General features: G+C 50.2%; 1 protein-coding gene across 2 annotated transcripts; it reads right to left on the bottom strand.

Moving 5' to 3' along the window:
- Window positions 1–771: 771 nt before the first annotated feature.
- On the bottom strand, window positions 772–25,099 carry MINDY1 (MINDY lysine 48 deubiquitinase 1). 2 transcript variants are annotated; one of them, XM_053278505.1, is made up of 11 exons: window positions 25,016–25,099; window positions 22,219–22,394; window positions 16,297–18,083; window positions 14,258–14,315; window positions 10,975–11,039; window positions 10,096–10,254; window positions 8,729–8,831; window positions 7,864–8,006; window positions 6,168–6,365; window positions 3,601–3,735; window positions 772–2,025 (listed from the first exon to the last, which is right to left on the bottom strand). In XM_053278505.1, the coding sequence occupies exons 3-11, from the start codon at window positions 16,873–16,875 to the stop codon at window positions 1,945–1,947; spliced, it is 1,521 nt and encodes a 506-aa protein (XP_053134480.1). In that variant the 5' UTR covers window positions 16,876–18,083; window positions 22,219–22,394; window positions 25,016–25,099; the 3' UTR covers window positions 772–1,944. The 2 variants fall into 2 exon arrangements, with proteins under 2 accessions (XP_053134480.1, XP_053134481.1); XM_053278506.1 differs by lacking the exon at window positions 22,219–22,394.
- Window positions 25,100–26,689: the final 1,590 nt, after the last annotated feature.

Raw genomic sequence — 26,689 nt, 5'->3', positions numbered from 1 at the left:
AGTAGCACAGCACTACGTATTCCGTCTGACTTGGGTAGATGAAATCAATGAAGGCAAATGTACTTAAGACGGCCTCCCCTCAGCAAGGGGGTGCTCCCCACCTTTTGGCATTGCCGTAGCCCCAAAAGTGCCTCCTTCCCTTGCCATTGACTCAGCACAAATATTTAATGCAAGTACAGAAGATTAAACCATTTTCCCCTCCAGCTTTCTCTTTCCTTGAGTGATTCCAGCCAATCAGAAATCAATCATAACATAGACAACATTATGATGTCATGACACCCCATCGCCAATAAGAGTTTATCATGGGCAATGTTACTGAGGGCACAAGAACATAGGAAGCTGCCATATACTGAGACAGACCATTGGTCTATCTAGCTCAGTATTGTCTACCCAGGCTGGCAGCGGCTTCTCCAAGGTAGCAGGCAGGAGTCTCTCTCAGCCCTGTCTTGGAGATGCTGCCAGGGAGGGAACTGGGAACCTCAGATGCTGTTCCCAGAGCTAATGGGGTAGCAGATTTCTTAAAAAAAAAAAAAAAAGACTTGTTTTTAACACAAATTAATAATCTGCTTTTAATACAAAGAACTGTGAGTGGCAGGCATCATTTTAGAAGAGGCATTCCATTTTCTCTTTCACGCATGGGAGTCTGCCTCTCTGAATATGATCTCAGAAGAGGCATCCGCTCCACTTTGTCAAGTGTGCGGAAATGCCTCTCCTACGATGGTGCTCGCTCTGACAGGAGTGCCTCCTCCGCTGAAAACAAAGAACACAAGCTTTTTATTTCAGAAGTATTTTATTCATATGCAAATTTATGTAGATTGACCAGACACATGTGGTTAATCAAATTGACACATATGATTAATTCCATTAATTGAGTGACAGCCCAAAACCGAGTACTGTCGCCTCCTTTTCCTTGGCAGCATTTTGAGAACATAGTCCATTTATTTCTTTTCTTTTTAAAGTTTAATTTACCTTCTAAGAAGCTTTTAAAGCTTTTGGTGCTTCTTCCTCACCTCTGCTAAACCTTGTGTCAGTAGTCCAGCATGACTACACTCCACGTGCTCCATTACCAAACAAACAGTGTGCTTACTCAGTCCTGGAATATTTTTCAGAAGCTTATGTTATGACGAACAGCCCCCAAATCTTCTTTTTTGTGGATCAGTTGGGGCTGTTCCCTACCCCCAACCCCCTGGAGAGGAGAAGAACACCTCTGCCCATGTGCAGAGTTTTGGGAAGACTCCGCCTCCTCATGATTTTAGAGGTGCCTAGAGTCTGGGGTTTGTTTCTTTTCTATCTTCTGCTCTGGGCAAATTAAATCCTCCCCTTGAGTGTATTTTATTCTGAGCTGTGTTAATAGTCCAAGTTGCTAATTAATTGGCCAAGATACTATTTCTTATTCCCCTCCCTCCATGAGAAGCGAGCCATTGTTCACGGCTTAACTGCCTCCTCTTTGCAACGATGTCAATGCTCCAATCAGCTACTTGAGGCCCGAAGGCTCCGATTCGATTCGTGTCCCTGGGGATGTCCCGCCCACGAGCGGTTCAGGAGTTTCTGGGGACTCTCTCTCTTCCCACTAGGTTGTCAGAGTTGAGAGTGGAAGCCTCCCTGGAATCCAGACACTCTGGGCAGCTGACTAGGTTGCCTCTATGGTTGGGCTGCCCCTGGATGGCTGGATATTCCCCACTCGGCCCCCAGCAACGCCCTAATTACTGAGAATTACAATGCACTTGGGGTGTGTGTGTCGGAATCAAACACACAGGAGGATGCACGCTTGTTTTCCTAAGTTTAGCTCTCTCTCTCTCTCTTTTTTCCTTTCTTTAAAAAAAAACACAACATTTTGGTTCCGACTTCCAATAGCAGTCTTTCAACGCATACACGGCATGGGTCTTCTCGGCGGCAAGTCCCGGAGCTTCCAAGGAGGGTGCTCCGGATGGCCAGGGGCCCCCTTCACAGCAGGACGCAATCCGAATCCTGCTTCTGCCGTGGTCTGCGCTCCCCAGCTGGACGGGGTGATGGCTGGCCTCTCCCCTAAGTGGATGGAAAGAGACAGAAGGCGGGGAGGAGGGGGGAATGGTCAGAGAGATGAAAGCAGATGGCTGCTGTTGGTTGATCTCCAAACTCAGGGGTAGAAACGCAGGAGAGAGGGGCCCGGAAACCAACCAACCAACCAAAGAACTTATTTCCTTCTGCAGAACTCCAATGCAATTGTGTGATGAAAAAAGCCACACAGCTAAATCTAAGGACCCTAGACAGGATCGGCTACAGCTCCATCTCAACCCAGCATCCTGCTTCTTACAGCATCCCATGAGAGGCCTCGGGGAAGCCCACCAGCAAGGCAAGGAGGCAACAGCCTGTAGGCCAGCTCCATCTCTTGTACTCCAAGGTACACTGCTCAGGGATCTGGAGGCTCCATTGAGCATTCGTGGCTTCATAGCCATTGAGAGACCTCTTCTCCTCTCTTTGTCTGTCTAATCTCCTTTCCCCTCCACCCGAGCCAGGGGCCTTCAAGGAAGCTTGTGGCGGCAAATCCCAGACATTAATTGCATGAAGAAGGGCTTGAGGGACCTAGGAAGCTGCTTTATACCAAGTCAGACCCTTGGTCTATCCAGCTCAGTATTGTCAGCGCTGACTGGCAGCAGCTCTCCAAGGTCCAGGCAGGCGTCCTTTTCCCAGCCCTGTCTGAAGGCCAGGGATTGAACCCACTGAGCGATGGGCCCATCCCCCAAACTTAGGAACATAGGAAGCTGCCATATACCGAGTCAGACCCATGCTCCATCTAGCTCAGTACTGTCAACCCTGACTGGCAGCAGCTCTCTCCAGGTTCCAGCCAGGAGTCTCTCTCAGGCCGAGCTGGATGGAACCTGGAACCTTCTACATACAAAGCAGATGCTGGGCCATTGACCTACGGACCACATCCCCCAGACCTGGACTGTCTATCCCAGCCGTCAACCCCTCCAGGGTTCCTTCCCACGCTGGCCCACAAGCACTGGGTTCGGGGTTCCAACCACCGCTTCTGCCAGCACCTTCCCAGGGGTGTCGCTCTAACGGAGCGAACGGCTTCCAAGAACCCGGGCTCTCCAGCTCCTGAGGGGGCCCCCCAGCTCCTCCCCTCTCTATTGCCTTCATCCTCTCCCTCACTCCGAGAGGGGCCGCTGGAGAGAGGGGTGAACATGCGAGCCCCTTCTCCCCAACGATGCCCCCTGCATCTTCCCACGGGGCCCACACCCAGGGGAAGAGTGCAGTCCATGCAGGGGGAAGGGGAAATCCTCTCCTCTCCTCTCCTTCCCTCTCCTCTCCTCTCCTCTCCTTCCCTCTCCTCCCCTCTCCTTCCCAGGAGCAACCCCAGGGATTCTGGGCCCCAGTGGCGGGTCCTTGCAGGCAGGGCCGGTGCCAGACTGCTTTGCGCCCTAGGCAAAGCTAAATACTTGCACACACCCCACACACCCTCAAAAAATTTCAGTGGTTTTTTCCTCATATTTCTACTCATCATTCTGGTTTTTTGACACTCGACACTCGGCGCCCTCTCGGGGGGTCGGCGCCCTAGGCGGCCGCCTCGTGGGCCTAACGGTAGCACCGGCCCTGCTGGCAGGCCGAGAAGGGTACCTGTGCTGGGGAGGCAGCGGCGGGGGGCGGCTGCTGCTGCTGGTACTCCTCCTGCTGCAGCTGCTGCGCCAGCTCAAGGTCGCTCAGGGCGGGGCCCCCTTGCTGCTGTTGCAAGGACAAGGCGATCATGTAGTCCTGGGAGGGGAAGGAAGGAAGGACGGACAGACAGCAGAGATCAGGGCTGGCCAGGCCAGCAGACACACACACACACAGGCTTCTGGCATGCTGCCAGACCCCATTGCCCTGCCCTTCTCCATTCCTGCCAGCCCCCCAGGGTGGGGAGGCCTGAGAACTCAGCAGGCCCGAAGTCAGGAAACAGGAAGCAGGAAACACAGGAAGCTGCTATATACTGAGTCAGACCCTTGGTCCACCTAGCTCAGTATTGTCTACCCAGACTGGCAGCGGCTTCTCCAAGGTTGCAGGCAGGAGCCTCTCTCCCAGCCCTGTCTCGTTGGAGATGCTGCCAGGGAAGGAACTTGGAGCCTAGTTCCTCTTCCCAGATTGGTTCCATCCCCTGAGGGGAATCTCTTGCAGTGCTCACACATCAAGTCTCCCTTTCATATGCAACCAGGGCGGACCCTGCTTAGCTAAGGGGACAAGTCATGCTGGCTACCACCAGACCAGCTCTCCTCTCCTCTCCTCGGGGCCTGCTGGGTGTCTGCTGAAGGGTCACCCGTCTTTCCTGGGAACTTATCTGCTGGGCTGGAGAGAGGCAACATGTGGCGGTCCCAATGCCACTCAGCTACAACGGCTATCATCCCCAGCTGTAGGAGATTGTGGCGGGGGGGTGGTGATGGGAGTTGGAGTTCATCAACATCTGGAGAGAGACACGTCGCCTCCCTGTGTGTCAGGGGCAGGGCCGCTCAACCTCGGCCCTCTTGCAGACGTTGGCCTACAACTCCCATAATCCCTTTGTATGGGCCGCTGTGGCTGAGGATGATGGGAGTTGTAGTCCAAAAACAGCTGGAGGGGACGGTCTACGTTGAGCAGGCCTGTGCTCACCAGCAGTGCTCCCCGTGGCAGGGATTTCCAGAGGGCGACAACTCCAACTCCCATCACCCCCTGCCAAAGGCCACTGCCGCTAGGGATGCTGGGAGTGGTAGTCGTCTGGGCATCTTTGTTACAGGAAACACTGCTCGCCAGTTAAGTCTTCTCCAGGTCTGGTTTGGCAAATGCCTGCCGCTTCTGCAATGGCGACCCCCATTACCAGCCGTTTCACAGCCAGCGGCCCTCCCCACAGCTAGTGGTGGTGGGGATTTACAGCGGAAGCCAAGACATTAGTTATAAATGCATTGGGGGTCTGCCCTATAGCAGAGGCCATGGGGCAGCCCTTCAATGAGGCAAGGCGAGGCGGTCCCACTCGGGCAGCAGATTCCTGGAATGCCATGGAGGGACTAAGATGCCCTCTTACCCTTTGCTTTTAAAGGGGGGGGGGCGGCATTTGGCGCCCGGCCTCAGAAGTGCACAGGAGGACCGGAGCCTGCATAGCCGGCATGCAACTGTTGGGCTCCCTGTTCCCTTTCCAGAGCACCTTGATCAGCCCGGGGGGGGGGTGCTTCCAGGAGCAGCCAGGGATGCGTGTGCGCATGGCATTGACTTGCGCAGGCACACGTGCTTTCTAGAGCCCTGGTGCAGCACCACAGATGGGCTCAGGGCCAGTTCAAGAGACATCTCCGGACGTCGGAGCCTGTGGGGTTGGCCAGAGGGCGAGGGTTTCCGGTGGCAGCCAGGAGCATGTGAACCGAGGAAGCTGCCGTATACTGAGTCAGACCATTGGTCCATCTCGCTCAGTATTGTCTTCACAGACTGGCAGCGGCTTCTCCAAGCTTGCAGGCAGGGGTCTCTCTCAGCCCTTTCTTGGAGATGCTGCCGGGGAGGGAACTTGGAACCTTCTTCTGCTCTTCCCAGAGCTGCCCCATCTCCTGAGGGGAATTTCTTACGGTACTCACACATGTAGTCCATTCATGCAAACCAGGGTTGGACCCTGCTTAGCAAAGGGGACAATTAGGAACTGGGTATATTTAGCTCCTCCAGGCTAAACATACCCACCTTCTTTAACAGTACATAGGAAGCTGCCATATACTGAGTCAGACCTTTGGTCCAGCTAGCTCAGTATTGTCTCTACACAGACTGGCAGCGGCTTCTCCAAGCTTGCAGGCAGGGGCCTCTCTCAGCCCTATCTTGGAGACGCTGCCAGGGAGGGAACCCTAACCCTAACCCTAACCTTCTGCTCTTCCCAGAGCGGCTCCATCCCCTAAGGGCGGGGGGGGGGGAGATCTCACAGTGCTGACACTTCTAGTCTCCCATTCATATGCAACCAGGGCAAACCCTGCTTAGCTAAGGGGACCAGTCCTGCTGGCTACCACCAGCCCTCCTCACATGCTGCACTTATGCGTATACACACCCACTCAAACCTGTTCGACTCAAGGCAGAGGCTCAGAACGGCGGCCTGCGGCAGCTTTGGTGGGCAAGAGCGCTCCGTGCCTACAACCCCTGTGCTCTGCCCGCGGCCCCCAGAAGTCCTGCCTCCCCACCGCCTGCCAGGACGAGGGTTAGGACGCCTTTACCTGGTCCACCTGCCTCTGGTTCAGGTGCTGCTCCTGTGGGGTGTCGCTGGCCGCCGCCGCCTCCTTGCCCAGGGCGTGGCTGAGGTGGAACTCCGCGTCGCAGAAGCAGCTGTCCCCGTCCACACTGTGAAGGCTCTCCCAAGCCACCTGCTCCTCTTGCAGGAAGCCTTGGTCTGTGACCAGGAGGTACAAGTGGCTCTGGTGGGGTGGAGAAGACAGCAAGAGCTTGGTGAGGCAGGGCCCGGCAGCCCCCGACTCGTTCCGATACGGATTTCTTTTATTGATCTTTTAAAAGATCAACACCTATTTTATCGATCTTTTAAAACCCCTGCTAACTTTTGCAAAGAGGCACCTTTTAACGTGGTGATTCTCTTAATTTAGCGGGGGGGGGGAGTAACTGGCCCTATCCACCCCCCAGCACAGGACCTCTAGTGACTGTTGCTGGTCTCTATCTTGTGTTTTTTTTAAGAATGTGAGCCCTTTGGGGACAGGGGTCCATCTTATTTATTTGTTTATTTATTTGTTATTTCTCTGTGTGTAAACTGTCCTGAGCCATTTTTAGAAGGGCGGTATAGAAATCGAATAAATAAATACATAAATAAAACAAAACGCTAAGCTACTGTTTAGGCAATTTACTGAAATGTTAGGAACATAGGAAGCTGCCATATACTGAGTCAGACCCTTGGTCCATCTAGCTCAGTATTGTCCACCCAGACTGGCAGCGGCTTCTCCAAGGTTGCAGGCAGGAATCTCTCTCAGCCCTATCTGGGAGATGCTGCCAGGGAAGGAACTGGGAACCTTCTGCATGCAAGCAGGCAGGTGTTCTTCCCAGAGCAGTCCCATAATATCTTCCAATATCTCACAGATAGTCTCCCATTCAAATGCAAACCAGGCAGGACCCTGCTTAGCAAAGGGGACAAGCCATGCATGCTGCCACAAGACCAGCTCTCTTGCCCTGTTAAGGTACACAGCGACAATGAATAGATTAAAACACACAACCCAAATGCAGAATGAAAGTCAAAATAATGTAAAAATCAATTAACAAAGCAGAGAAAATAATTACAACTAGCTTGGATCACAGCCTGGGCCAAGTTGGTTGTAAGGTGCCTTGGACATCAAATATGGAGTTTTTAAAAATAAAATCTGTATTTTAGCTGTAGGAGAGTGTGACCCATGGACTGTGATGAGTACTTTGAAAATAGTTTAACTACCTAAAAAGTAGTCTGAACTACTAGTTACGACATTTTAGTAAAAGTAATTGGAACTAGTATTTGTAACTTCTTGGAATTAGTTTTCCCTGTCCCCCAGTACTGGAAATCTTATTTAGTGTCTCTTCTGAAACCAAAAACTTCCCCCGAACATTGCACCTTCCTTAGAACCAGAAACCCGTTTTTCTGTTAAAGAAAGCAAGCTGAGATTGTTAGGAATCTGAGCAAATCTTTCAAACATGAGAGCTAGGAACTTGATTGAAGCAAACAAAAGCTAAGATGGTTAGGAATCTTATTTCTAGATCCAGTGACACCGTAGGCCACTTTTCTATAGCATCGCATGATGTGCCTGGCCTTACTTGTTGGTTCCTCTGTTCCTAGAAGGACTGGAAGGTCAAGGAGCATGATGAAACCCACTCTATGACTTTTCCTTCTATGCAATCCCTATGCCCCACCCGCACAGCTTAGAAACCCTGCGAAACACCTACCTTATGCTTTATCATCGTGCTGAAGTGGTTGTTCCTGAAGAAGACGCTCAGCTCGCCTTCTTTGACAGTGGCCGTGAGCTCGCACAAGCCGTGGTAGCTGAGCTGGGAAGCTGTGGACTCCAGAAACTGCTCTGCTATCAGGCCTGGGGTGGAGAGAAGAAAGAGAATCTACTGCAAGGAACCAAGTGTAAGGGTAGGGAACAGATCTCCAATCCAGCAGATGATAAATCTGGACGAGTGGGAGTTTCGATTCCCAGAGGAACATAGGAACCCGCCATATACTGAGTCCGACCATTGGTCTATCTAGCTCAGTATTGTCTTCACAGACTGGCAGCGGCTTCTCCAAGGTTGCAGGCAGGAATCTCTCTCAGCCCGAACTTGGAGAGGCTGCCAGGGAAGGAACTTGGAGCCTAGATGCTCTTCCCAGAGCAGCTCCATCCCTTGAGGGGAAGATCTAACGGTGCTCACACATGTAGTCTCCCATTCAAATGCAAACCAGGGTGGATCCTGCTTAGCAAAGGAGCCAATTCATGCTCGCTGCTGCAAGCTCAGCTCTTCTCCCCATGGGTGATGTTGCAGTTGTGATGAGAATAACCAACAGGTGCTGACACAGGCAACTCACTCTTTTTATTTGTTTAAGATTCGGCTGCATTCATGGAGGAGGCTGGGTCAGCCAATCAGACGCAGCTCAGACCTGTGAGTTTCTTGCCGAATTATGCAAGGACAAGTGTCCAAAGGCAGAGAACAAGAGGAGTTGGCAGAAAGGGCGAGTGAAACTCACTATGTGGAAAGGCATTTGGGTTAAGTTAACAACCCTCACTACCTCCCTGGATCATGGCAGCAAAGTCCAGCCTGACAAAGTTACCTTCCGTCACTAAGTTGGGATCGCTGGAGTGCTTGCAAGTGATGATTTTCTCCACCAGCTGGTTGTAACTCAGTTTGCCAACAGCCTGGGCCATTTCTGATATCTGGGATAAGAGAAAGAAATTCTGGATGGTGGACTGGAACATAAATAGACTAAGCGACTTGGAGCCAGGGAGAGCTGGGTTCAAATCCCCGCTCAGCTCACTGTGTTACCTCGGCGTAACACAATTGTGTTACCTCGGCATAACACAATTCACAGGGTCGCTCTGAGAGCAAAGTGGGATGTAAGGCGGAAAATCATGTATAGAGAGGCAGAGTGGTATAGTGGTTAGAGTGCTGGACTAGGACCGGGGAGACCCAAGTTCAAATCCCCCTTCAGCCATGAGAATTGCTACGTGACTCTGGGCCAGTCACTTCTCTCTCAGCACAAAACTAAAAATAGGCTAAAATAGGCTCCTGGTTAATTCAGCAGCAGATTAAAACCAACATATATATTTTCAAGACTGATTCTAGTATATGCCGCTTTCCCACAAAGAAACAGCAAACAATTCATTCAAAAAAAAAAAAAAAGCAACATAAACATTCAAGTTATAAGCAGTTACAAAGTAACCATTTCAGTACAACAGTCACCAAGAAAAGTCCATCTACAAGCAGCAGTAACAGTTTAAAAAACGATCGCATGTAGCAAGCACCGGCTGAGAAGAGACATTCCCGCTTTTCTCACATCTTAGGAGGGAAGGCCTCTTCCAGGGCGATGTCCACTACGAAACAGACACACATCATTTAAGAACAAAGCAATCTGCTTCTAGCTTCAGAACCATTGATTTCCCCCATATGAAAATGCCATTGCTAGATTAGTAACAAACTAAAACTCAATAGAATTAATAGATAAAGATTCCTTTCATTGTGTGTCAGCCTCCTTTGCCTTCGAAGGGATAATTTTGGCATCCTCACTAGCGTGTCTCTGGTTTCCGAGACCAAAAAACCCCTGTCCACATCTTTCCAAACTTTTCTCTACCTCTGTGAGGGCTAGAAACTTGCTCTTTTAAACCAAAAGAGAAAGAAAGGAGAAGAAGGAGAAGAAGGAGGAAGAGGAGGAGGAGGAGGAGAAGAAGAAGGAGGAGGAGAAAGAGAAGGAGGAGGAGGAGGAGGAGGAGGAGGAGGAGAAGCAGCAGCAAAAACTGAGATCTTTTCCAGTGGTGACTCAGTTTGTGAGTCTCGTGGCCCGATCTCAGCCGTGTGGATGCACGGCTCCAGGCACAAGACTCCCAGAAGCCTCTGCTGCACCCAAATGCTGCCCACTTACGGTTACATTCGTCTGCCTCCTGTGAAACCGGGTTTGGGGGGAAGAAGGGCGGACCAGCTCACCTGTGGGTCCACAAGCCACCCGTGATAAAGAGGGATGTTGAGGAGGTCAAAGACGATGCACTCCGGGGTGTACTCAAAGTCCGCGACGCCCGTAAACCTCACGTTCACATCCAGGCCCGTGGAGAGCTTGGGCAGGACTGTCATGGCGTCGTTGACATTCTGTTCGCATCAGGGGAGAGAAAGAGAGCATGCTGGGAATCTGAATCTACCGAGTTAGGCATCCCGTCTTCCACAGCAGCCAACCGGCGCGTCTCTCAAGCCCACGAGCAGAGCCTGAAAGCCAAACCCGTCCCTTGCTGTTGCTCCCCAGCAACAGATATTCAAAGATATACTGCCACTGAGCATGGAGGCTCCATCCACCCATCCTGGGTGAAAAGCTGTTGCTAGACCGTGCCTCTGCGTGCTCCTTGGAGGAAGGCCCGAGGCAGCAAATAGGCACCAGACGGAAGGGTGCTTGGGGGCCTCCCTTCCCTCCTGACAAGAACAGCAGCACTGAAGGAGAAAAGACCGCTGCAGGGAGCTACGTTTCCCACACGACCGCCCCAGAACTGAGTTGGATCTTATCATTGGTCACTGGCTGGAATACCAAGAGAGGACGTAAGAAACGTCCTGCTGGAGAAGACCAAGGGTCTCTCTGGCCCAGCGTCCCGCTTCCCACAAGGCCCGGACACGAAGCCCGCAAACAGGACATCAAGGCAGCAACTTTTCCTTCGAGATTCAGTGGTAGACTGCTTTGGAACATGGAGGTTCCATTGAGCCAACAGGGCTAATAGACATTGATAGACTTCAATCCTGCTTCTGGCAATGCCTCTGGGAAGCCCAAAACATGGCAGGCAGGAAATAAAGGGAAATGAGAGAAAGAGAGAGAGATTGACCTACCTGCTGGAAGTTGAGCTGTAGTGCTTCTGACTGGCTTTGGGGCTTGATGGATAAGATACAGTCCCCTTGAAGACGCAAAAACAAGAGGCACACCCACTTTGTTAGCAGAACTTGGCACAACATCATGTTTAATGTCCTGAATAATACCTGGAGATGTTCACAGGAACATAGGAAGCTGCCATAAACTGAGTCAGACCCTTGGGCCATCTAGCTCAGTATTGTCTACCCAGACTGGCAGCGGCTTCTCCAAGAGTGCAGGCAGGAGTCTCTCTCAGCCCTCTCTTGCTGCCAGGGAGGAAACTTGGAACCTTCTTCATGCCGGTGCTTTTCCCATCCCCTAAGGCAGGCCTGCTCAACTTTGCGCACCCCCTGCTTTTGGATCCCAACTCCCATAATCCCCAGCCACAGTGGCCAATAGGGATCATGGGAGTTGTAGGCCAACATCGGCGGGAGGGCCGAACTGGAGCTGCCATGCCCTAAGGGCTTACAGTGCTCCCATCCATTTGCAAACCCGTGTGGGCCCTGCTTAGCAAAGGGGACCATTCACCCGGGCGACCACCAGACCAGCTCTCCTCCCCGCCAACTTCCATCCCAAGAGATGCCGGATCCTGCCCGAGCCAGGTCACACGGGGCAGTTTGTATCTGTCCAGTGTGCTTCTTCGGGGCAAGCCCCTCTAACTGGGCACCGCAGGGCTCAGCAGGTAGCAGCCCTCCGCAACTGGAAGGTCAGCTGGGGTGTGTGTGTGTGTGGGGAGAGAACAACAGGCTAACAGTGAAGATACACACACGGGCACGTGACACTGTCTTAAGCCAGCTTGGAGCCCTGCTCTGTCCAGTTCAGTGTTATCAGCTTTATTATTAATTATTATTATTATTATTATTACATTTATATCCCGCTCTTCCTCCAAGGAGCCCAGAGCAGTGTACCACATTCTTGAGTTTCTCTTCACAACAACCCTGCGAAGTAGATGAGGCTGAGAGAGAACTGACTGGCCCAGAGTCACCCAGCAAGTCTCATGGCTGGATGGGGATTTGAACTCGGGTCTCCCCGGTCCTAGTCCAGCACTCTAACCACGATACCACGCTGGCTCCATCTTTAGCGAGCAACAGGTCTCTGGTGAAGCTCTTCCCCAGCCCCTCTTACAGAGAACCAAAGACACAAGGGGTGCAGCCTGGACACTTCAGCCCGATCATTTGCAGCCCCAACTTCTCCAGCCCTAATAGATGCTGGAGTACATAGGAACATAGGAAACTGCCATCTACTGAGTCAGACCCTTGGTCTATCTAGCTCAGTATTGTCTTCACAGACTGGCAGCGGCTTCTCCAAGGTTGCAGGCAGGAATCTCCCTCAGCCCTATCTTGGAGATGCTGCCAGGGAGGGAACTTGGGACCTTCTGCTCTTCCCAGAGCGGCTTCATCCCCTAAGAAGGGAATATCTCGCAGTGCTCACAGATCAAGTCTCCCATTCAGATGCAACCAGGGCAGACCCTGCTTAGCTATGGGGACAAGTCATGCTTGCGACCACAAGACCAGCTCTCCTTCTTAACTTGAACCTTTTTTCATCACGTGTGTGTGTGTGGGGGGGGTGGATTAGAGGTGCACAGTTCTCTGCAGACATCTGAATCCTGACTGTGCATATGTGCATTCGAGAGGAGAGCTGGTCTGGTGGCAGCAAGCACAACTTGTCCCCTTAAACTAAGCAGGGTCTGCCCTGGTGGCATATGAAAGGGAGACTAGAAGTGTGAGCAATGTAAGGTATTCGGAGGGATGTATTTTATTGTTAGATTTCTATACCGCCTTTCATGAAAACAATCTCAAGGCAGTTTACAAAACACTCAAAACAATATTAAAAAAATAAAACAGTTACACAATAAAATATTAAATTGGAATATAAAAATACAAATCAAATTAAAAGTTTAAAAAGCAGACAGAACAAGACCATAAAACACAGAGCAGCAACAAAAACAACAACGCTCAGATAAAAGCCTGGGTATGTTTATTTCAGCCACCTAATGGCGCAGCAGGAAATGACTTGACAGAGGTTGCCAGTTCGAATCCCCGCTGGTATGTTTCCCAGACTATGGGAAACACCTATATCGGGCAGCAGGATGCTGTGTGATGGTCTCACACTTCTTTTCTGATTAAAAATAAAGACACCTTTGTACTCTTAGACCCCAAATGGAATACTTTTAGAATGTGAAAGAGAGAATGTCTAGAGAGGAGAGATGGTCTGGTGGCTGCAAGCATGACTGGTCCCCTTAGCTAAGCAGGGTCCGCCCTGGTTGGATACGAAAGGGAGACTAGAAGTGTGAGCTCTGTAAGAGATTCCCCTCAGGGGATGGAGCCGCTCTGAGAAGAGCATCTAGGTTCCAAGTTCCCTCCCTGGCAGCATCTCCAAGATCGGGCTGAGAGAGACTCCTGCCTGCAACCTCGGAGAAGCCGCTGCCAGTCTGGGTAGACGATACTGAGCTAGCTGGACCAAGGGTTTGACTCAGTATATGGCAGCTTCCTATGTAAAAGTTCAGCAATCAGCTTTAATTTGAAGAAGCAGCAACGGCTCACCAAGCAGTCTTTGGGGAGGGAGAACAACTCAAAATGCCAGAAAGAAAGAAGGGGCGGGGTGTGTGGGGGGGGGTGAAGCCTGAACAGCAAGATGCAAGCTTCATCCTTTCTTTGTTGTAACTCATAAGAGGATCAGACCAAAGCTTTATCTAGTCACTCTGGGAAGAGCATCTGCCTGCTTGTATGCAGAAGGTTCCAAGTTCCCTCCCTGGCTGCCTCTCCAAGATACGACTGAGAGAGACTCCTGCCTGCAGCCATGGAAAAGCTGCTGCCAGTCTGGGTAGACAATACCAAGCTAGACAGACCAATGGTCTGACTCGGTATATGGCACCTTCCTATGAGGCTCCACAAGGCCGTCATCTCTCCTCCTCCATGAAATTTCTCCAGTCCTTTTTAAAGCCCTTTAGACAAGTGGCCATGCCCTCAATCTTGTGGCAGTGAGTTCCATTCATGAATGACATGTGAAGATGTTAATTCCTACTCTCTGTCCCGAAGGGCCACAGCTCAGTGGCAGAACATGTGCTTTGCACACACAAGGTCCCAAGATGGGCCTCTGCATCTCCGGTTAGAGTGTTATCAGGTACACAGTGACAGGAAAGACTCTTTTCTGCCAGAGCCTCAGGAGAGATGCTGCCAGTCAGAGTAGGCAATACTAGAGATGCTGCCAGTCAGAGCAGGCAATACTGGACTGACTGACAGCCAAAATGGACCTGCAGCTTACCCAGGTGAGCCATCAGTTCATCCGATGTGATCACTTCTTTCTGAGGCGGCAGCTTCACCTGGAAGGAGAGAAATGTTTAGGAGAACCAACTATCCTGCTGCCTCCAAGCCCCTCGGGGAAGTGAGAGGGAAAATGCCCACCAAGCCACAAAGAGGACTGGGAATCAGGGAGGAGAGGATGACCCCATCACAGTGGAAGCGACCGCGGGAGCCCCCCTGGACCAAAAGGCAGGGTGGGAATTGTGCAAATGGACAAGGAGTTGGGTCTGGTCGTACGGGAGGCTTCAATGCAATTGCATCCCAAGACTGGAATGTGGATCTTCTCCTCTGGGTCTGAATCTTCATGGGCAACGTTCCTATGTGGCCGGGGAGACCATTAGCTAAGCAGGGTCCACCCTGGTTGCATTTGAATGGGAGACTAGAAGTGTGAGCCCTGGAAGATCTTCCCCTCAGGGGGATGGAGCCGCTCCGGGAAGAGCAGAAGAAGGTCCCAAGTTCCCTCCCTGGAAGCATCTCCAAGACAGAGCTGAGAGAGATTCCTGCCTGCAACCTTGGAGAAGCCGCTGCCAGTCTGGGTAGACAATCCTGAGCTAGATGGACCAAGGGTCTGACTCAGTACATGGCAGCTTCCTACGTTCCTATGTTCTCCTTGGTCTCTCAAGTTGAGGCAGTGCCCAGGAGTGCTTTTGATCAGCTTGAACAGATACGGCAGATCCATCAATTTCTGGGAGTAAATGGCCTTAAAACAGTGGTACACATGCTGGTAACCTCTAGGCTTGACTACTGTAATGCACTCTATGTGGGGCTGCCTTTATACGTCGTTCAGAAATGACAATTGGTACAGAATGAGGCAGCCAGACTGGTCTCAGGGTTTACCCGAAGGGACCACAGAACACCGATTCTGAAAGCATTGCACTGGCTGCCGATATGTTTCCGAACGGAATACAAGGTGCTGGTAATGACCTATAAAGCCCTTAAGGGCTTCGGTACTTAAGAGAGCGCCTTCTCTGTCGTGAACCCTGCCGCCTGTTAAGATCTTCTGAAGAGGTCCAGTTACGGTTGCGACCCGGGACCAGACCCAGGGCTTTGGAACGCCCTCCCTGCTGAAATAAGAGCATCTCCTTCTCTGCTTGCTTTTAGGAAGCATCTCAAGACGTACCTGTTTTCCCCAGGCTTTTAACTGAAATTTAAATTCTAATAGCTGTTCACTGTTGACCTCTTACTTACTGAGACTTTTATCAGTCTCAATTTAAATTCTAATTAAAATTTAAATTCTAATAGCTGTTTTACCTTTTACTTATTGAGACTGTTTTTATAAGTTTTTATGAATTCTGAACTGTTTTATATTGTTTTTATATTATATTTTAACTTGGAGATTTCTATATCAGGCGGCATAGAAATCCGATAAACAAACTAACTAACTAAATGGTGAACTGGGGCAGAGGCAGAACCGGGCAGCTCATAATCTGATCTCCGGTCTCTCCTGTCCAAGCTTCCATAAGGACCTAAGAAGAGTCCTGCTGGCTATAAGTGGACATCGGGAGACCCAAGCATCCAGTAACCAGGCAGATGCTCCTGAAGAGCCCATAAGAGCCAGCGTGGTATAGTGGTTAGAGTGCCGGACTAGGACCGGGGAGACCCGAGTTCCAATCCCCATTCAGCCATGAGACTTGCTGGGTGACTCTGGGCCAGTCACTTCTCTTTCAGCCTCACCTACTTCACAGGGTGAAGCACAACATGGAGGCAGCAGCCTTCATCCCTGGCTTGTCTCCCGGCAACTGGAATTCAGAGGTATACTGCCCTGGCACATGGAGGTTCTATTCCACTACCAGGACTAGTTAGCCCTTCCTAAGAAGAGCCCTGCTGGGTCAGCTCAAAGATGCGCCTAGTCCAGCATCCTGTTTCCCACAGCGGCCCGCCAGACGGTTCTGGAGGCCCACAAGCAAAGACCCCAGCCCTCTCCTCCCGTCGTTCCCCAGCGCCTGTCGTCCGGAGGCGCACTGCTCCGGAACCTGGAGGTTCTGCACCCCTCTCCCTTACCTTCCACTGCAAGAAGAGGATATTCATGATGGCCAGGAGAGGGCAGGGCCCGTTCTCGCTCTGCGTGATGACGGGGGTCCTCTCTCCCTTCCAGCTGATCCACTTCACGCAGTAGAAGTCGGGGGGCACAGGGCGGGCGGACGGAGCCTTGGGGGCTGCCTCGGCAGCCTCGGCAGCCTGCTCGGGGGTCCGGCAGCTGCTGCTGGGATCAGTGACCGCAATGCTAGAGGAGGAGGTGCTGGGCGGAGAGGCAGCGTCCTCTAGTGGGACCTCCTCTCCCGGCGTCTGTTCCCGCTCTTGAGACTCAGCCTCTTCTGGCTTTGGGGCGGCTGGGTGTTCCGCCTGTCCGGCTTCATCTTCTTTCAAAGCATTCTCCTCCCCATTTTCAGAGGGGGGCTCCTTGCCACCGGGCACCGGATTCGCCTCCTGCCCATTCACTGCGGGGACATTTTCCATCTCCATCTCCGGCCTGGCCTCACTGTCCCCTTTTCCTTGTTCCGGGGGGGCCTTGACCATTTCGGGTCTGGTGGTTTCATCCTCCCCCTGCCACTTGGCTTCCAACGGCTCGGTGGGCTCCATTTGGGGTACCCCCTCCTACGGCGTCGCTGATGGGCCCCCGGTCATTCACCGCGGAACGCCTCTGAGCTGGCTCTCGTCACTGCCAAGAAGCACCAAAGATGAGCTTTGTGCTGAAGTTGGAGGTTAAAACTCGCTTCCAGTTCTGCCACTTAAAATTAGATTATTGTTGGGGTGGGAGGAACAAACCGATCTCCGCTCGGCTGAATAGTAGTGTAGTAATCCCCCCCACCGCCTCAAAACGACTGTCTTCCGTCACCGCAAAAATAGACAATGATCATCACACACACAAATGTATCCCTTTCCAAATGGAAGAAAACTTCGGCACTTTAAACAAAATCCAGTCCCAAATTCTCTTCTGGTTTTCAAGCCTTCAGACGGTCTTCCTATTTTAATCGCTACAATAAGTGCATTCTAAGAGATCCTGTTCAAACTCAGTTCGCTGATTCGGGGACTATTTTCCTGTTAGGCACTGCTGAAATTTTGATGGCGGGGGGAGAAGGGTTTTTTCGAATGACAGCGTTCTTCTCTTCCTACTTGGCGGCTCTAGCGAGTGTCATGTAGCAATCAATTCAGCCACCTCGTCTACGTTTTGACTTCAAGTTCAATTATTTAACAACCAGGAAACTCAATCCTTTGCTGCCTCTGTGTGTGTGTGTGTGTCTGTGTGCACGTTGGATAATTATAGTTCAAGATCACCTTTTTGTAAAAAGAGAGAGCGAGAAGAAAATGTTCTTTTTAGTAGAAAAAAGTAATAGAAAAGAGGGAGGATTTAAAAAAAAAATCCCAACAGTTGAAACAAAAGAGAAAATGTTGATAAAATGATATAAAAGATATTAAAAATTCAAAGATTTTGCTCTACAGAGATTTGTTTAAAGCTCCTAAAAAAACAACAACCCACCACAGACACACGCACAAAAAAAGAAAAGGTCCTAGCATGGGTTGTTTGACCTATTTCTTTTCCCGACCAGTAGGTTAGTATTTGTCTTGTGGGCCACAATTTCCTCTCTTCTTGTTCTCAAGTTTATGCAAATGCCACAGAGGCGGTTCCTATCTTCTTTTCGTGCAGTGCCGAGCTTTTTTCCTGGCGCCCACACATCCCAGGCTCCTGCCTTTTTCTTCTCTCGGGACTGGGTTTGGTGAGGTATTGGCAGATCCTCTTCTACAATGTGGCCCCGACTGGGAATTTAAACCAGCCGGAAGACAGACTCCTGGAAAAGACACAGAAGGAAGCCAATGAAGAAACACAGTCACGTTCCCCCACCTGCCCTGCTGACACACACCACCTCGCTTCTGCGGAAGAAATCTCATCGCCTAGATCAGGGTTTCTCAAACTTGGGTCCTCAGGTGTTATTGGACTTCAACTCCCATAATCCCCAGCCTCAGTGGCCTTTGGTTGGGGATTATGGGAGTTGAAGTCCAATAACACCTGGGGACCCAGGTTGAGAATCCCTGGCCTAGATGAAGAATTCCTGGACTACAAGCATTTACCTGGTGCTGTCAGACAGAATGAGATTTCCCTCTCTGGTATCAGGTGTTTGGTGCCCAGAGAACTTAAAAACAAGGCCTAGAAAGTGCTTAACCCAGGAGGTCTAGGCCCCAAATGGTCTGGATTGCTTCCACATCTGTCTAAACGTACTGCCTCCACATCCGATTGACTGGGCGCCATATTTCTCCCCTTCCACAGCTGGGCAAAACCGCAGTTCCGTCTACTGTACTGGCGAGCAAAGTTTCCCCGAGTCACCAGACTAGGTTTATTTACATGACCCTAAACAGGGTGAGTGGAGTGCTCATCCAATTAATAAGTTATTAAAGAATTATTAAAGCTGGGGAGGGGGAGAGGAGGGAGGGACCCAGTGTTCCCTCTAAGGTGTGTGCGCTCACACTTTTTTTGATGCCCGCTCAGCTAATTTTAGATCCCACTCAGGTTGAATCAGGAAGGCTCCATTCTGAATATATGTGTGCACACCCTGCCTTGATACTGCCGCCCAGAACAAAATCCATTCCGCACACAGATGACAAAAAAATTTAGACAACACGGGAGGGACCAGCCAGGGTGGGAGAGATGGAGTGCTCAAAAAAGGAAGCGGGGAGTGATCATGTGGGGTGCAGGACTTTGGATAGGATGGGCACGCCCTGCCAAATTCTGCCCACAGCGTTTTATTTATTGAGCATATTTATGGGAAGAGCAGAAGGTTCCAAGTTCCCTCCCTGGCAGCATCTCCAAGAGAGGGCTGAGAGAGGCTCCTGCCTGCAACCTTGGAGAAGCCGCTGCCAGTCTGTGAAGACAATACTGAGCTAGAGAGACCAGTGGTCTGACTCAGTATATGGCAGCTTCCTACGTTCCTATGTGCCACCCCAAACTCAGGTCTCTGTACAGTAAAACAACGCCGATTAAAGGCAAACATTAAAACAATTTAAGACCATAAGACCTTCTAGAACTCTTAATTAATATCCAGGATGAATCAATGCAAAGTAAGAGCCCTGTAAAAAGCTGTCAGAGATTGGGAGACTCTTATTTCAGCAGGGAGCACATTCCAAAGCCTCGGGGTGGCCATGGAGAAGGCCCATTCCTGAGTAGATCCAGAAAAAGCTGGTGGCAACAGCAGGTGGACCTCCTCGGATGATCTCAATCGGCAATGGGGCTTGTAATAGAGAAGGTGTCACTTAAAACCCTATTTTACCGAGGGTGGATGAAAAGCTGTCCTACCTAGATCCCGCCGCCCACCCAATGATTCTCCCTGCCACCTACCCTGCTTTTCGAGTCCACACAACTGCAAATCAGGAGGCACACACCTGATTTACAGTCTCCTCCGACCCCGTTTAAGGTTGCGTGAATAAGTCCACCGCCTTTCCTGTCCACTGCTGTCCCTTATTATGGGCTATTCTTTTGGATTCCGACTTACTGAAAACTCCTCTGATGCCCAGTAGAGTTCATGATGGGCTCCCCAGTGCTACCATAGGAAACTGTCTTAAGTCCGACCTTTCGTCCAGCTAGCTCAGTATTGTCTACACTGACTGGCAGCAGCTCTCCAAGGCGTCTCTCTTGATCTTACCTGGAAATGTCAAGCAGTAAACCCGGGACCTAGATGTTCTTCCACCGAGTGATGGCCCCATCCCTCAAGAGGCCCATCTTACAGCCCTCACATGCGGTCTCCCCTCCAAATGTAAACCAAGGCAGACTCTGCTCAGCAAAAGTGGACACTTCCTGCTTGCTCCTGCCAGAACAGCTCTCCTCCCTGCCATCGGGCAGACAGGACAAGGGGTCTCCTGAAGAAGCATGGGCCTAGCTTCTAGAAATGTGCTGCGGTCGCGCAGAAACAATACGGGAAGTGAGAGACGGAGGGAGGCCGACACGGGGCAACTTTTTGGCGATGCGGCGATGCGCCCCCCCCCCCGACCTGATCAGTTGACTGCTGCAGGTGTTGTGACACAGCTCCATGAGTCAACTTGTTGAGCAAGAGAGAAGCTGCCAAGCAAGTTCTTCAAAGATATTTTCGCTTCGGAGCCTGACCCAGCTGGCGGCAGTCGTTGGAACTGGGATTTTCAGCTTATGGGGGCGGTAGGGACAGGAAGGACTGTTCAAAGCAGTCCATCTTCAGGCCAGAGCCACTTCCCCACACCAGCACTTTGAGGGTCCAAGGCTCATTTAGTCCACCTCCCAGGAGCTGAGCTGAGCTGACCTTGGTGGACCTGAGTTCAAATCCCCATTCAGCCATGAAACTAGCTGGGTGACTCTGGGCCAGTCACTTCTCTCTCCGCCTCACCTACCTCACAGGGTTGTTGTGAAAGAGAAACTCAAGGATGTAGTACACCGCTCTGGGCTCCTTGGAGGAAGAGCAGGATATAAAGCACAGCTGGCTGAAAGGCTCCTGTCCCCTGCTACCCCTTATGCCTGCAACCTCCTCCCAGAACGCCTATGGGAAGCTACCTCCCTTATTCCTTTCAAATCCCTCCTCAAAACCCACCTTTCCCCATGCAGCCTTGGGCACAACCCCCACCCGCTACTTAACTGAGTCCTAGAAATGAACACATTCTTCCTGTTTATACACATCTCAATTGCATCACATCTTCTTTGGCTGCCTCCCCTGTATAAGCTGTAAGGCCCCTGGGGCAGAGACCTGGAGCGTTTTCACACAGGGCTTTTAGCTCGCCTCTCCTCCTGGAGGAAGGATGTGCATTCACATGTTGGCCAGATTTACCCCCAAAGTCTCTGTGAGCTATGCTGGACTAGGACCAGGGAGACCCGAGTTCAAATCCCCATTCAGCCATGCAACTTGCTGAGTGACTCTGGGCCAGTCACTTCTCTCTCAGCCTCACCTACTGCACAGGGTTGTTGGGAGGAGAAACTTAAGTATGTAGTTTTTCTGGGCTCCTTGGAGGAAGAGTGGGATATTAAAAAAAAGTAAAATAAATAAAAATAAAACAATTTGCACATACGATTTGGGTTTTTCACTGTGCATTAGAGTGTAACCCGATTTATATCCGGGGTAAAAAATAAGATAAAATCCACTATTTGTGCTGGTTTTGGGGGACAACTTTGAGTCCGCAGTAAACACAGTAAAAGCCTGCTGTCTGAAAATGCTCCTGTCCTCTTCTGCAAAGCTCCATACTGTTTATATGGTACTTTTACAGCATGGGGCTCTATTAGCTACCCAGCTTTTTAAAATGATGGTTCAGCGAGAGGTCACCCTCGCCTGCCCCCCAGTAAACCAGAACGGATCCCTGACCCCCAAATCTCTCCATTGCCTTTAATCTGAACATTGAGCTGTTGTGGCTGGGAACAAAACTGGCCATGAATTGGGTCAAATCCCATGTTTTAAAAGCCACCCGAGGACCAATGGCACTGGATGTTCCTTTGCAAACAACGTGGCGTTTAGGCGCATGCAGAGATCCTTGGTGGGAGATTGACAGCAGCCCTTTCCCCGACAAGTGGGGTCTGCCCCACGCAGCAGATCCTCCCCACGCCCTGCGTGGAAGTGCTGGGGAGATGCCACGCGGCGTCAGAGAAAGGGCTCCTGGCCAGGAGGAGAGTTTACAAGCCCCCAGTTTACAACCCCCACGATGGGGAAAGAAAGCAGGAGGAGAGTCCCAACAGAGGCGTAGAAAGGCGCAGGAGTCGAGGGCGGGTCCCTGGTGGGGCGCAAACAAGGGAGAAGCAAAGAAACTCGGAAGGTGACACTGCGGTCGTCTGGAGGGGGGACCCGGGGCGGGGTGAGGGCACCCGCCGACTCTCCTCCTCCCACCCTGCTCCCTCCCTCTTCTTGGTTCCCCGTGTAAACGCAGCTGATCGGGAGCCACACTTGATCCTGATGTGCGGCCAGAACTTTGGAGCCACGCACGCACCTTTTTTGCCTCTGCTTGCATCGCAGGACCGATCTTTCTTCTTTTCTGTTCCTTTCTGACGCCTTGTTGACGCCTGCTTGGAAGTTAGGTTTCTCTCTCTCGCTCGCTCGCTCTTCCCTTCCTTCCTTCCCTTCTTTCCTCTCTTTCAGCAGTCGAGCAGACGAGAGGACCCAGGGCTGTCGGGGAAAGGGGGGAAAAACACTCTCCATGGGCTCGGTTTCCCCCCCTCGGCTTCCCACAGGGACATCTGTTGGGGCGGAGGATTTACAGCAGCTAGGAATGCTGTGGAGTCCAGAAAATGGAGAGATCGGATACAGCCAAGAACTGGGTGGCGGCAGCAGCCAGAGGGATGCTGTGGGATCTTCTCACCCTTCTTTTCTGATTAAAAATAGACACCTTCGCACTCTGAGACCCCCAATGGAAGACTTTTAGCGTGTGAAAGAGAGACTGTCTGGAGAGGAGAGCTGGTCTGGTGGTTGCAAGCATGACTGGTCCCCTTAGCTAAGCAGGGTCTGCCCTGGTTTGCATTTGAATGGGAGACTAGAAGTGGGAGCTCTGGAAGAGATTCCCCTCAGAGGATTGGGCCACTCTGGGAAGAGCAGAAGGTTCCAAGTTCCCTCCCTGGCAGCATCTCCAAGATAGGGCTAAGAGAGATTCCTGCCTGCAACCCTGGAGAAGCTGCTGCCAGTCTGGGTAGACAGTACTGAGCTAGATGGACCAACGGCTTGACTCAGTATATGGCAGCTTCCTATGTTCCTAATGTTACTTTATGTATTTATTTAATTGTTCAATCAATCAATTAGTTAAATATATCTGTTTACCACTAACTGAGCAAAAGGTAAAAGTAAAGTGTGCAGTCAAGTCGGTGTCGACTCCTGGCGCCCACAGAGTCCTGTGCTTGTCAGGAGGGGTTTACCATTACCATCTCCCACGCAGTATGAGATGATGCCTTTTCAGTATCTTTAGTATGCCAATATCTTCCTTTATTGCTGCTGCCCAATATAGGGAAACATACCAGCGGGGGATTTGAACTGGCAACCTCTAGCTTGCTAGTCATTTCCCCGATGCACCATCATGTGGCTTCTAACTGAGCAAAGGGGCACCTTCTTAAAGTGGCGATTCCTTTTATTTAGCAGGGGGAGAGCAACTGGCCCTATCCACCCCCAGCACAGCATCCCTCCAGTGACTCTTGCTGGTGCCTCTCTTACGCTTATTTTTAGACTGTGAGCCCTTTGGGGACAGGGAGCCATTTTATTTATTGATTTAACTATATCTTTGTGAACCGCTTAGGGAACTTGTGTTGAAAAGAGGTATATAAATATTTGTAGTAGCAGCAGCAGTACTACAAAAGTTTATTATTATTATTATTATTATTATTATTATTATTAATTCTTTATTATTATTTATTTATTATAGTAGTAGCAAATTGAATTAATAATAATAATAATAATAATAATAATAATAATAATAATATTCAATTTTTATACCGCCCTTCCAAAAATGGCTCAGGGTGGTGACTTGTCCTTACAGGAGCTTATCTGCTGTATTTCTGTGTGAGTCCTTGTTCTGGCTGCGCTTACTGACCAGAAGCCTAGAAGAGTGACTGGTGCAGAGATACAGCCTCCTGAATATGGGCCAATCCTGCTGTGTCCAGACAGTGGGAATGATGGGGTGATCCCATCACACCTGATGCTGGAGATGAGGTCGAATCGGGTCAGCCCAGAACACTCATTCATGCAGGGATCCAACGGGCAGCCTCCTTTAAGGGTGAGTAATTCTGCTGCAGCTCTTTGACAGGTCCAATCCCAGTCCCATCCCAGCTATGAAGAGATGGTTCCCCATTCCCAGTAAAAGTTGATTGGGAGGAGGCAAGGCAGGGCTCAGATTCATGCAGAGAAGCACAGGCAGCCTCCACAGAGAGCTGGTTAACTGTTCTGCTGCATCTCTGCAGTGGGGACGGTGGACTGACATCGTCGTTGTGTAATCAACACAGAGACATGGCATAAACCAGGGATTCTCGCTGTTGGGTCCCCAGATGTTATTGGACTTCAATTCCCATAATCCCCACCCAAAGGCCACTGAGGCTGGGATTATGGGAGTTGAAGTCCAATAACATCTGGGGACCCAACGGTTGAGGATCCCTGGCATAAACGCCAGCCTCCAGGGGAACCTAATCGGAAGGAGACAAGGCCAGATTAGCAACTCAGGCAGAGATTCAACGGATCACCTTGTTTTCTGTGTGGGCAACTTAAGGCTCCCTGGAGCATCTAACTATTTAATGTACTTATTTCTCAGTTCACACATGGCTTGGGAATGGCTGAATTAAATAGCTACTGTCCCCCCTCTGTCCCCCCCACTGGGGGTGCCTTATCATTGTTGTTATTTTTAATTAATTAATTAATTAATTAATTAATATGCCGCCTGACTCCAAAGGCTCTAGGTGGGTCACAAAAAGAAATGCAACGAAAAACAAAAATAAATAAGCGGTTAAAATAATTTTAAACACTCAACATCAAAATACTGACAGTCAGCTTCAGGAAGGGAGGGTAACGCATGAAACCATAGGATACAAATATAACATTTGAGTTTCCCACTCCTGGTACCACTTCAGCAGTTAGGAGCTCTTAAAGCTGTGGGGAGGGATCATATGGGACAGGATTGTGTCCATCTTTTTTTAAAGGAACCAGTTTCCTGATTCTGCCCAAAAGGAAGCGTAAATATATATTTTATCGACTGGAAGTTGCCTTTTTAAAAGACAAGAACAAGGTCTTGGTGCCAGAAATGTGGGATTCAGTACCTACTACTTCTTCTTCTTCTTCATGGTAGAGAGAACATCTCCCTCACGGTTGACAAGGCGGAGGCTACAGTTTGTGAGAATCTGAATGCCCTTCTGTTCTAGAATCTAAAAAGCCAGCTCTAAGCATTATTTTGCTGCCTTAAAGGGGTAAAGCTCTATTTGGGGCATTGGGGGCAGCCCAACCCTACACATGTTTACACCAAAGTAAGCCTCACTGATTTCAGTGGGGCTTACTCCCAGGTAAAAAGTGCATAATATTGCAGCCTGAAGTCCCAGAAGTGGCATGCCTTCTAGGTTACTAGTCCACATGCATTTTGGTTCTGTTGTTACCAGGACAAACAGACCACATTTCCCCAGGCTTCACAGCACTTGTGGTGTGGATTCTGGTGGCACTAAAATTCTGGATATTGCAGACCAGGGCTCCCAGTCTGTTGCTGAACTACAACTCCCATCATTCCCAGCTGTAGTTTGTGTCTGGGAATGATGGGAGTTGTAGTTCAGCAACATCTGGAGGCCTGCAAGTTGGGAAGCCTGTTGTAGACCTTTTGCTTTTAGCACCAAAAGAAATTGGGGGTGGCTTGTTGCACTGGTTGTTTGAAGGTATTGACAGCGGAGCAGTGTGTGTGTGTGCACGCAGTTGAAAGTGTGGCTGCCTGAGGCCTTCGGAAAGTTCTGGTGTGTGCGACCTGTTGAGGGCCTGTGCTGTTGCTGTATTTTATAGTGACTGTGTGTGTGCATGCGTAATGTCTGTGTAATGTGCATGTCTGTAAGAGAGAGATTAAGTGAGTGAAGTGAGTTAACACACTGTCCGTGGTGTATAGTTGAAAGTTATGTGCATATGATTGACAGTACTCATCGTGTGCTTTTGAAAATTGTATAGGTTTAAAAAATCAGTTTTTGCTTTCCTACGGTCTAATAACTAATGCAAATAAAACCTATCCAAAATCCACAATAGATTATTTTATTTATTCATTCATTTATTTATTATATCTGTACACCACCCAAAACTCATGTCTTTGAGTGGGTTGCCACAAACATGAAACAAATCAAATCAGAAATTAAAACACTGACAGTTTAAAACCACGTCTTGTTAAAAAGCTTGGGTGAATAAATGCATCTTAAGAGTGCGTCTCTCTCAGGGAAGAGAGCTGGCCTTGTGGTAGCAAGCACAAAATTGTCCCCTTTGCTCAGCAGGGTCTGCCCTGGTTTGCATTTGAATGGGAGACTACATCTGTGAGCACTGTGAGATATTCCTCTGGGGAAAGCACCCACATGCTTGCATGCAGAAGATAGAGAAAATGGGAAGGGTAGATACATTGACTGATTTATTAAGTGCCCTCAAGTCGGTGTGGACTCTTAGCGACCACATAGATGGATTCTCTCTAGGGTGATCTGTCTTCAATTTGGCCTTTAAGGTCTCTCCGTGGTGCATTCATTGCTGTCATAACCGAGTCCTTCCACCTTGCGGCTGGTCGTCCTCTTCTTCTCTTTCCTTCCACTTTCCCCCAGCATTATGGACTTCTCAAGGGAGCTGGGTCTTTGCATAATGTGTCCAAAGTATGAGAGTTTGAGCCTGGTCATTGCTGCGAGTGAAAATTCTGGATTGATTTGTTCTATGATCCATTTGTTTGTTTTCCTAGCTGTCCATGGTATCCTCAAAAGTCTTCTCCAGCA

This window comes from Hemicordylus capensis, chromosome 14 (assembly GCF_027244095.1).
Source record: "Hemicordylus capensis ecotype Gifberg chromosome 14, rHemCap1.1.pri, whole genome shotgun sequence".
Classification (NCBI taxonomy): domain Eukaryota; kingdom Metazoa; phylum Chordata; class Lepidosauria; order Squamata; family Cordylidae; genus Hemicordylus; species Hemicordylus capensis.
Note: the sequence above shows the minus strand (reverse complement) of the source record. Positions and strands in the feature narration are given on the sequence as shown.

Coding starts and splice junctions, on each gene's coding strand:
- MINDY1 (XM_053278505.1), bottom strand. CDS start 16,875: ATGGAGCCCACCGAGCCGTTGGAAGCCAAGTGGCAGGGGGAGGATGAA. Junction 11,040..14,257: donor TGAACTGATGGCTCACCTGG/GTAAGCTGCAGG, acceptor TGCGTCTTCAAG/GGGACTGTATCTTATCCATC. Junction 8,007..8,728: donor TCCCAACTTAGTGACGGAAG/GTAACTTTGTCA, acceptor TCTCCACCCCAG/GCCTGATAGCAGAGCAGTTT.